At 38.2% G+C, this 12,232-nt stretch overlaps 1 protein-coding gene across 1 annotated transcript; it reads left to right on the top strand.

Moving 5' to 3' along the window:
• The first annotated feature begins 6,549 nt into the window (after positions 1–6,549).
• On the top strand, positions 6,550–6,981 carry LOC139784989 (uncharacterized). Its single transcript, XM_071724159.1, has one exon. The coding sequence runs from the start codon at positions 6,550–6,552 to the stop codon at positions 6,979–6,981; it is 432 nt and encodes a 143-aa protein (XP_071580260.1).
• Positions 6,982–12,232: the final 5,251 nt, after the last annotated feature.

The following is a 12,232-nucleotide window of genomic DNA, read 5'->3' as shown; positions in this document are numbered from 1 at the left end:
AGTTCCAGCGCTACAAAAAAATATCTATCATTTCATCAGTTTTGGGACACTGTATATATTTACTTTTTAACTATGTAACTATGTAAAATTATTATTTATTGCTTATCGTATTTCTTGTAGACGTGGAGAGACTGGAAATCTAATACCTTTAAAAAGGTGGCAAAGCACAAGCAATATATGATGGGGACAGGTAGCGGATCACCAAAAGATTTGTAATTATCTGCAACAGAGAACGCCTTAATAAAGTTTTTAACACCAGATGCTAGTGGTTTAAGAGATATTCCAGAAGGTAGATGTACAGGTGTAATGCCAAGTTATAATAATAATAAAACTCTCAGTTCATCTATTTCATCATATAACATTGAAGAAAAACAAGACGAAACAGAAGATATATTTTTAAATGATATTTCTAATGATGAACTACATTTGGAATCATATGAAGCGCATTCTCCTATTCAACAAAATAAGCAGCATATGGAATCAGTATCTATGTTATCATCAAATACTAATATGCAGAATATACGCAATATACATGCAAAACAGAGAAAGCGTAGTATTGAGCCAAATACAAAAGTGAAGAAATATGATGAAACATTTGCTTCATCATTACATAACGTACAGAATGTACACCAAAATAAGGAAAATTGGGTATGCATACAAGATTATTTTTAGACACGCGTTATAATATTATTTCTTTTTATAAGTATGGATTAATATAGATTTAATTTTATTGTGTTTTATTTAATTATTTATAGGAACAAGATAGTAAAACAACTTGTGAAACACCTGTTTCTTTAGATGATACAGATAAATATATTACAAAAAAGAAATATATTACAAAACGTTCAGAAGGTATACCAAATTTTTTAATAAAATATATCTAAATATTATTTTTTAATTACTTTTTTAAATTATTTAGGTGCAAAGAAACCATGACTTATGGCAACAGCAATTAACTTATTAGAAAAGAAATCAACTTCATCTGAGAATATTAAACAAGAAATGTTGGATTTGAAAAAAAAAAGTTAGCATTGAAAAGAGAAGAAGTAAATACCTTTAAAGCAATTTTGCAGCAACTACAAAATATGAATGACAACGTGACATCTTTGCGAGAAGACTTATTTGGACAATACCTGACAACAGATGTTCAAGAGGTTCAAGAGGTTCAAGAGAGTTGTCTTTCTCCTTAAACTAACCACAGATACATCGTCAATTCTGTGATGTATGCATACATTATTATTTTTACTTATATACTGCAGTCTATTTAGTTGAAGTATTAAGTATACATTGTTTGGTTTGCTCGTTTTTTTAGTTTATTTGTTCTGTTTAGTTTATTTGATTTATATTAATGAAATCAAACACAGAACACGAAAACTGGAGAGTAGTCTAATGCATATTATATTTTTGTAAAACACAAAGTCAAATATGTGATATCTATTACTGTGATCACATCTTGAGTTTAAGTTAGATAAGACTGAGTGTTACAATTTATTACTCCAGTTAATATATTTTTATACGCTTAACAAAGTTTGATATTCTAGATACATTAGAAATAATATACGTTGCATATTATTAATTAAAAAGAATAGTCGTATGTATAAATATTTTTGTTAAACACAACGTCAGATATGTGATATCTATTACTGTGATCACATCTTGAGCTTAAGTTAGATGAGACTGAGATTGTTGAGATTTATGACTTCAGTTAATTGATACATTTTTATATGCTTAAGAAAGTTTATTGAGATTCTAGATGCATTAGAAATAAAAGTATACGTTGCATACATATTATTAATAAAAATAAATATTACTTTAAATATTCTGTTTTTATTACAAATGTATATTAAGAATCTTATTACTAAACAATCTGTACAGCAGTATATGCATATGTATGTTTAAAATAAAAAACTATTCAAAATACCATCTAACAATATTTCTTCGTTTTTTTTACAGAGGAAATTTTTAACATTGTTTTTTTTTTATAGAGGAAATTATGCTTAATACCTGCAAATTCTGGCTGATAATGCAATGCCCTTTCTTTTCGTAAACATCGCCATCGGCCTTTTAAAATACCTATACATCTTTCTACAGCACATCGTGCTGTTGTTATATGTTGTGTATATCTAAATTCTGGAGATCCCATAGGTGCATTTAAGATTGGTTTTAAAAGAAAAGGCATAAGCGGATATGCAGAATCTCCTATAACACATATTAAAACGCATAATTTTATAATATTAAATCATAAAAAATAAGTAAATCTATTAAATAATATGTTGGAAATGATTCTCAGATATAGCAATACGCACATCCTAGCGGTAGCGTTGCGTGATATAATTGTCTCTAGGAATAATATGAGCGGCCTTCTATGTCATACATATACTCGAAGGAAACGTGCGTGACTTGCGTCTAACCGTCCGGCAGATACTCTCTGTGTCGCGTTGAGTTTGTATCGCTTGTTCGCTTGTAATAAAAGTTCGTCTCCCTAATAAGAGATATTTGTTCCTTCTATTCTTATCAGGTTATGGGCCCAGGATAGCCCAGTATAACTCGGTAATACACGCGTCGTCGTTAATTACTGCATGGTCAGTTGTGAACGGAAAGTCTGTGTTGATCGTGTGAATTCGTTCGAGATGGCTGCGTGCTCGTCGTCTAGTTCCTCGCGCATCGAGTTGCTGTCGAAGGAAAACTATGATACGTGGAGCATGCACGTGGAAGCTCTTCTCACGAAGAACGATCTGTGGGAGTACGTCAGCGGGACAAATGTGATGCCAGCTGAAGGCATCGGTGATCGTGCGGCTGCCGCGAATGCTTTGAGAGACGCGTGGTTGAGGCAGGACAGAAAGGCCAAGGCCGATTTAATTTTGTCGATTCAACCGTCTGAGTTAAAGCAAATTCGCGGGTGCGAGACATCGCGGGATGTGTGGCTCAAGTTGGAGTCGATCTACGCATCTAAAGGTCCGGCAAGGAAAGCGACGTTATTGAAGCAACTCATGCTTCAACGGTTGGAAGATGGCGGTGACGTGAGGGACCACATAGCAAAGTTTTTCGATTCTGTTGATAAGCTCGAAAATATAAAAGTACAAATAAATGGAGATCTGTTGGCTATTATGCTGCTGTACAGTCTTCCTTCTTCATACGAGAATTTTCGATGTGCAATCGAATCTCGGGGTGAGCTGTTCAGCGCAGAGGTACTAAAAGTAAAAATCATCGAAGAAAGTGAAGCGCGGAAGCAAGCATCCGGAAGTGTCGTCACGGCCATGGCCGCTCGCAACGGTAGAAATACGCATCGAAATCGTCCGAAGAGAGGAAAAGGAAGAGGGACTTCGAAAGAAAGGAAAGAAAGCGACATAACGTGCTACAAGTGTGGTACACAAGGCCACAGGGCAAATGCATGCCCTACGAAAAAGTCCGAGGACAACCGAGGAAAGTCGAAGCAGTCGGCAAATAACGTCGATGAGTCTTACGCAGTGAGCCATACAGTTGTGAACGGAGCATTTTGTGCGAAGACAAGAGCGACGAATCGGGCGTGGCTTTTGGACAGTGGCTGTACCGCGCACTTGTGTGGAGATGAGGAACTTTTCGAGTCCATAGATGAGTCCTCTAAGGCTAAATTAAATCTTGCGAGTCAAGCGTCCGCCGAGGTCAAAGGAAAAGGTGTTGTTCGTGTGTCAGTAGCGAGTGACAGTGGTCATCGGCTGATAGAATTTAAGGACACTTTGTATGTGCCTGATTTGAGAACAAACCTGATTTCGGTTGCCAAGATTACGAATAAGGGGCATGAAGTGACGTTTCGTAAGGATGACGCGTACGTTCGCGATGAGCGCGGAAATGTATTTGTGATCGCGGAGCGCAGAGGTGATCTCTATTTTGTTCGTGAGAATCTCGAGTGCGCGAAAGCGGTCGTTCAGCCTGCGTGCTCCGAACTGTTGAAGTGGCACGACAGTTTGGGTCATTTGAACAGCAAGGATTTAGTGAAGCTAGTTCGCGACGGGGTAGTACCCGCGATTGATGTGAAAGACATTGAACAGTTATCGCGGTGCGTAGTGTGTCTGAAAGGAAAAATGACCGCGTTACCTTTTCCTAAAGGTCGAGTGCCGTGTGCAGAGACACTGAAGATCGTGCACTACGACGTAGTTGGTCCATTTAGAACGGAATCTGCGGGTCGTGCTAAATACTTTGTGACTTTTATTGACGATAGCACAAGGTGGTGCGAGGTGTATTTTTTGAGGCAGAAGTGTGGTGTCTTTGACGCTTTCAAGCTTTATCAGAGGCTCGTAGAGAAGCAAACCGGGAAGAAGATAAAAAGCTTACAATCTGACAACGGTCGCGAGTATTGTAATGCTGAGTTCGATAAGTATCTGGCGGATCAAGGGATCCAGCGGAGGTTGACAATTCCTCACACTCCTCAACAGAACGGAGTAGCGGAGCGAATAAACCGAACCTTGCTGGACATGGCTAGATGCTTGTTGTTACAGTCCGGTTTAAGTGCGTCATTTTGGTCTGAAGCTGTTGCCACAGCCTGTCACATTCGCAACCGGTGCCTGACTAGCAGTTTAGATGGAAAGATTCCTTACGAGAAGTGGACTGGGAAAGGAGCAAAGGTTCATTACCTTAGAGCATTCGGATCGAAGGTGCTCGTGCTAGATAAGAGTCACAGCAAGGACGAGCTAGCGCAAAGATCTGAGGAAGGCGTGTTCGTAGGATATCCTCGAGATAGAAAGGGATTTCGGGTTTGGATGCCGAGTATGCGGCAGATTATCCATGCCCGTGACGTAAAATTCTTAGAAGAGACTCAAACGATTCCACACGATGCTCGTGTGCTAGATGAATTGCTGACGTCAGTTGAAAAGGCAGAAGAAGATGATTAAGATAGCCCAAAAACCGTTGAATTTTCACCTCAGCCATTAAGGGGATCCTATAGTGAAGGCCGAATTTCCTCGATGTCGATAATGTCGAACATTTTTAATTCCGTTCTAATTCGTTTTCTATCATTTTCTATATTACCGGCCTATATCTGCCCTTGTCTAACGAGAGGCATCTGTCCTTGTTTCGATTGCTGCGCCATCTCTCGCTACACGCCATACTGCTCTTCTTGTCATTCCGCATGTGTATTTGCACATAAAAAGTTAAAAGAAGTAATCTTTTTTTCTAGGCTTTCAATCTTAGTTCTAATTGCACGATATTGTTCTAAAATGTTTTCCCTAGGTCTGACCGTATCTCATTTTGTATATGTAACCTGTAGTATTTTTGTATAAGCAAATATTGTCGTCAGTGACAGCTGTATGTGCTCAAATTTTGAATTTTTTTTTGTTTTTGATGTAAAGTCGACCAGACAGACCTACATTTTTGTACGTACTTAAATTCTGTAAAAGAATTTTGCAATTCCGTAAAGCCAATTAAAAGTTTAGTTCATTTAACTAAATGTTGCCACTATAGGAACCCCTTAAGGGTTAACGAGGCTCCTACGGAACTGCCAGTTACACCGGAGACAAGAGTACGGCCTGTAGAAGAATCAAGAAGAGCTCCTGGCAGACCACGGTTGTTGCGCACTGGAAGCAGACGGCGACCGAAAAAATTATATCGGTCAACACGTGCGACGACACAGGACGAAGAGGAGGCTCGAGTTGATGAGGCTGACTCTGACTTGATGGAGGATGATGTGTTTGCTGGTATAGCGGAAATTAGGGTGCAGGATGCCTTAAGCAGCGAGGCGTGCGATGAATGGAAGGACGCGATAGAGTCTGAAGTAACGAGTCTCGTGAGGAACGACACGTGGGAGATCATCAAGAAGGATGATAGAAAGAATATCGTTGGATGTCGTTTGGTGCTTACAAATAAGCACGGTCCAGATGGTGAATTAGAAAGACGCAAGGCTCGACTGGTAGCCAAAGGGTACAGTCAAAAGTATGGCGTGGATTACCATCAAACTTTCGCTCCAGTGGCAAGACTGGAAACATTACGGTTATTGTTGGCTCTCGCGGTTCAGCTTAGACTTAAGATATGGCAGTTCGACGTGGTGACGGCGTATCTGAATGGATTATTGGAAGAAGAAGTGATTATGACGGTGCCCGAGATGTTGAATGAGATGCTAGAAAGAATTTTGTCCAAACAAGGGGAGACTTCGGAAATTGGAGCTCGAGTGAAGAAGATGCTGAAAGATCTGCGTGATGGAGGCAACGCGTGCTGGCTAAGGAAGGCTCTGTATGGTTTGCGACAGGCAGGTCGTCAGTGGTACTCGAAACTCAGAGAGAAACTTCGGAGTTTAGGCCTGGAGGCCGCGAAAAATGAGCCGTGTCTATTCTATCGTATTAACGGTAACAATGTGATACTCGTGCTAGTGTATGTGGACGATATACTAGTAGCGTCACAAGATATAGAGTGCATCATGGATATAAAACGTGAACTGTTGAAAGGCTTTGAGATCGTGGATCTCGGACCTGCAAATTATTGTCTTGGTCTAGATTGATCAAGGTCTAGATTGATCAAGGTGAAGGTCAAATTGTGCTTTCCCAGACAGGCTATATCCTGGGATTGCTCAAGCAGTACGGGATGGACCAGTGTAACCCGGTTGTGACACCCTCGGAGGTGAGTGCGCGCTTTAACGACGCGAGTGAGGATGGTCCGCAAGAAAATTGTCCATATCGCGAGTTGATTGGTGCCCTCATGTATTTGTCGGTGGCCACGCGTCCGGACATTGCGAATACCGTATCGCGATTAGCGCAGTTTACAAACAAACCCCGTAAATATCATTGGCTTGCTGCAAAGAGAGTCTTGAGATATCTCGCTGGTACTGCTGAGATTGGACTGGTATGTACAAAGACTGATGAGCCGTTAGTTGGATACGCGGATGCCGACTGGGGTGGCTGTACCGTGGACCGTCGTTCGTACACGAGGTATGCGTTTTTGCTCAGCGGCGCGGCGATTACGTGGAAATTGCAGAAGCAACGGACTGTGGCATTATCATCAACGGAGGCCGAATAGCCCAGTAAAATGACAAAATTTGGAGGAAATAATTCGAACAGGGCTGAAACTTTGTAAACAGGCTTGTTTTAGGGTACTATTTAACATATTAAAAGTCCCCATGTGTAGACGCTACGTTGCGGGCAGGGGAGGGTCCAAAAGGTCCAAAAAACCAGTTTTTCGCAAATAACTCGGAAAATATCAACTTTACGGAAATTTATGTAGATATAAAAATTGTAGCTTACAAAATTCCGCACAATTTCGTTTTTTATTCAAGTCTGTACGACCAAATGGAGCAGAGATAGCATTTTTTTAAACACCGGTAGTTTTGCGACGCAACGAAAACGCGTACGCGCGTCGCGCATTTTTCGCTAATATCTCGAAAATGGACTCTCGAATTGAAAAATGTTCGAAATAAAAGTTGTAGAGAATCTAATTACGAACAATTTCGTTCTTTATTCATTTCTCTACGGTCCAAATTCGCCGAGTTATTAATTAAAAGACAATTTTTTTTATGTTGATAGTGGATGTTTTGCATGTAAAAATCAGTATTAACTCTGAAAGTATAGGTCGTACACATATAGTATGTATAATAAAAGTTAAAGAGAATAAAATTTTGAACATGTTGATGTATGCATGAATCCATTTTGGTAAAGATAGCTTGAAGTTAAGAGCAAAAAACATGAAAAAATGTCATTTTTGAGTGCATTTTGGAAAATAACTTTTTCTGATTGGTTGGAGGCAGTAATGTTATGTATTTTTCTTGAAAATATTTTAATTATCTTTAAAATGAGACGTCGTAGACCTTTTTTCATTGAAACGTTGATGAGTTACAGGCGTTTAAATATTGAAGAAAAAAAATCAATTTTTGTTAAATTAACATTTTAGTCCAAAAATATGTGGATAATAATTTTTCAAAAATTTATTTTACCTTGTTTTCATTACTTTATATATATATGAACGTGCTGGAGTAGTATAAGTCCTTCGCAAAGTATGTTTTATTTAAAAAAAACAGTTCATGAATATTGCTGTATTTTTGATAAATTGTGGAAAAATTGCATTATCATTCCTTTTTTTGTAAATATCTTCGTTTCTATTAACTTTACGAAAACTTCAAGAGACCGAAATTAAAGCTGACAAAATTTCCTATAAAATAGAGTTTATGGCATGTAACTTTGAATGCATCGTGATGGGAAACTGGCGTTTCAAAAGACAGGTAAGTTTACGTATGTAGCAGATCATCACTATGAGTCGCCTGAAATGATGAAAAAACGTGTCCTTAACAATTTTTCTGTACTTATTGAAGTGTCAGAAGTTATTCTTGAGGTCTTTCTGAATCGTTTGGTACTAGGCCGATATTTTAAGAACCGATAGTACTGTACGTAGGTACTAAACATTGAGAAGGGCCCGAAGCCGGTATGCGGCGCGCGGCGCGGCAAACACACGTTACGACTCGTTTTATTTAAAAAATCATAACTAACGAACAAATTGACGAAGCTTAATGATCAAACACGCAAATTAAAGCTAAAAGTAGTGCGAATGAGAAAAAAAATGAGATAATTATTAATTAAATAAGAATACTTAATTTCATCGCCGCAAATTTGGTAATTTTTAAATGGTACAGAAGAACTTTAAGGACTTAAAGAATGCTAGAAAAAGAATTTCTGAATAAGAAAAAACGAATTTGAAGTGTGACAGATATTTTTTATGTAAAAAAATTAATTTTTTTTATAATAGTATTTTTTTTTATAAATTTCTACCTGATGTTCCCTACTATAACAACTTTTTTTAGGGATGGGGAGGATTATTTGACAATCATTTGTTTTTCGGAACAAACGATTGTTAGAAACTCGTGGGACACGAAAGGGCATGGTTGGAGGAAATAGGGTCAATAAATTCTTGCGGCTGGATTATCCATGAACATTGTGAATTACATGTGTGAATTACTGTGTTTTTAGAAATGTACATTTCAAATGTACAGTCGGCGTCATTAATGCCTTCCACCTGAAGGCATAGTACATGTAACGTGCACTATAGAAATCCCCAGAACACAGCTAGGAAGGCATTAATGACGCCGTCTGTACAAGTATAAAATAGCAATTGGTTCATAAAATGTGAGTATTTTATTTATATTAGTGTTCATGTAGGTTATGTTGTAATTAATCAATTATTATTAATTGTTAATAATGTTGTCTATTAATTTGTATGAATAAATTTCGTAATTAAAGGTCATATAATATTGAATCAAAAGGCATATAAATTGCGTGAAATCTATTGTAGTAAATTGAAATGTAATATTACATAAAAATTATTATTACATAAATAATAAATTATAATAAATAATAAATTAATACATAAATAATAAAACATATTTTAATGAGTAATTGTTTTTACAGATCGGTATACATTGACATTGCTGCTCCATAATACTTGCTCCTGTTTATTTTGCGTGACAATGGACAACGACAAACAATGCTTTATCTGCGAACAAGGAGAAGTAGCAGGAACTTTAATCAATATATCTAAGAAAGGATTAAACAGTTTAATCGAAGCGAGTCGATTGTTGAAAGATGGAAAACACAGTATGATATCTGCATCATCTTCAGTATTTATTCATGCCGAATGCCGTAAAAATTATACCCGCAGAACCAGCATAAATGCTTCATTAAAACGACAAAGTTCAAGTGAAGCTTCAAGTTCAAGTGAAGCTTCAACATCTGGCACGAAGAAAACGAGATCTTCAGATTCGTTCGACTTTGCAAGAAATTGCTTGTTCTGTAATGACGTAATCGACGAAGCATTTTATGTGAAGCAAACTACGCTCCGAAATGAATTACGGCGAGGAGTACGTACGGTACGAAAAGATACAACTGCCGAAGTAATCAAAACAAGAGCTCGGAAGCGTAACGATCAACTAGACCAACAGGTGCTTGAACGCTTAGCATCAACTACAAATGTAGTGGAAAGTGGTGCGATATACCACCTAGATTGCTACATATCTTTCCGGATATCGAAGTCGAACAAAGTGGGAAGATCACCATCAAGCAATGTTGCATCAGCATTACAAACTATTTTTCATTACTTACGCCAATCAGAAGAATGTCAATTTTCCGCGGAACAACTTTATAAAGTCATAGCGGAGGCAGGATACGACGCACCATCGTGGAAGACCTTACAGCACGGACTGTTAGAAGAATTTGGGACTGAAATAACTATAACGCATGTTTCAAAGAGAAATCCCACGGTCTGTTTTACAAAAGTCGCGCATGATATAATTTGCACATCATGGTATGAAGAACGGCTGTTAGATGAGAGCAGTGAAAAAATTAGAATCGTACAAAAAGCTGCTGAAATTATAAGAGCCGACATTCGTCGACAGTATTGCGACATAACATCATATCCAGCAAGTACGCAGTTTTTGGATGATGTCGACACTTGTATACCAGCATCTTTGACTACCTTACTGGAGCATATTGTGATGAAAGATAAAAAGTATCCAGAATGTTATTAAAAAAATGCACCGCAATTGCTCATTCCATAATATCTGGTGTTAGACCTAACACTTTTATATCAACTCTTCAACTGGGCATCGCTTCATATCTTTATAAAAAAATTGGTTGCAAAACAATCATTAACATTTTATCTAAACTTGGTCTTTGCGCCTCTTACCATGATGTAAGAGTATTGGAATCATCAGTTTTACAGGCAACCAAGTACGAAATCCGACCACACACGCACTGTCAGTTTGTATTCGATAATACAGATTTTAATGTCGGTACAATCGACGGGCTGCATACGTTTCATAGTATGGGCGGCATACAGTGCGTTACTCCATTTTCTGGTATAATCAACTGTTCTGATCGGATAGTGAAGCAACCAATTTTAAATAAATCTGACCATTTGAAGAAAAGCGGCGTTTTGCAATTGCAAATCTTCGAGCAGAAAACAAATGCTGGATTGAAATCAATAATTCTGCAAGATTTGAGTAAAGACGTGGCTGACAGCATTAAGTGGACCGGTGGCATCTTAATGCCAACCGTGGCGGATACTTTGTGGATGGTAGCAAAGTATTCTGACATACCTAATATTCCTGGGTGGAGAGGTTTTCACGAACAAATTACAAAGTACCGAAGTGCAGAGATTACGAAGGTAATATTTTTGCCTTTTGTCAATGCTTCGCCCAGCGACTACAACACAATCTACACATCGCTGCAGATGGCTGTCGAAAAAGCAAAAGAAGTCCAATTGAAAACAATATTCGTCACGTTCGACCAGCCATTGTACATGAAGCCGAGGGATATAGTAGCTTGTTCTGGTGAAAACTCCATTTTAAGTAACGTTATTATACGACTAGGTGGATTTCACACTCTTTTATCTTTTTTGGGATGTATAGGCTATATAATGGCAGGCAGTGGTCTTCGACAACTTCTCAGTCTTATCTACGCTCCGAATTCGGCTGACAAATTACTCGCTGGTCACGCTTATGCGCGAGCAATACGAGGGCATTTGCTTGTTCAATTAGCACTGTCGAATATAATTCTGGAAAAATTGCCGATGACTTATCAAAAACGTGAAACTGTGTTTTCGTTGCTGCAGCATTTTCAAAGTCCTCCAATGATGAATGAAATAAATGAAAACTCTGTTTTAAAGAACCTTTCTGTAAAACTTGAAAGTAAACTTCTTAAGTTGGAAAGTAATGGGCCCACTGCTCAATTATGGGCTCAATATTTTCATATGGTGACGATACTCAAGTTATTTATTGAGTCAGAGAGAGAAGGAAACTGGACGAACCATTTGTTGGCTGTTCGGCATATGCTCCCGTACTTTCATTCTAGCGGGCATTTTTCTTATGCTAAATCATGTCATATCTATTTACAAGATATGGCTGATTTGGAGAAAAAAATGGATGTCAACGAATATGCTGAATTTACGAAAGGTGCAAAATTTACATTTCAAAGAAATGACAAATTTTGGTCAGGAACATGGTCTGACCAAATGATCGAACAGACGCTAAACAGAGATTTTAAGATCAAAGGGGGCGCAATTGGCAGAGGCATCACGGATAGTTCCTTGACGTCATTCACCGTGACAATGCCGATTTTGCATAATATTTGTGAAGCTGTGGAGATGTACAGCGAAACCCAGTTTTCATCGAGTGAGCAGCAGCACGTCAAAGCTCGTGACAGTCGAATTGAGCGAGACAGTAAAGACGTTCAAAAACTTATCAAGTGACTGCGTATTCACAATCCCTTCCCAGTCACTGATGTAATTT

The sequence above is a fragment of the Temnothorax nylanderi genome, unplaced genomic scaffold, assembly GCF_030848795.1.
Source record: "Temnothorax nylanderi isolate EJ_2023f unplaced genomic scaffold, tnyl_v1.0 TNYL_tig0719_pilon, whole genome shotgun sequence".
In the NCBI taxonomy this organism is placed as follows: Eukaryota; Metazoa; Arthropoda; class Insecta; order Hymenoptera; family Formicidae; genus Temnothorax; species Temnothorax nylanderi.
This window is presented reverse-complemented; position numbering and strand designations above follow the sequence as displayed.

Coding starts and splice junctions, on each gene's coding strand:
- LOC139784989 (XM_071724159.1), top strand. CDS start 6,550: ATGGACCAGTGTAACCCGGTTGTGACACCCTCGGAGGTGAGTGCGCGC.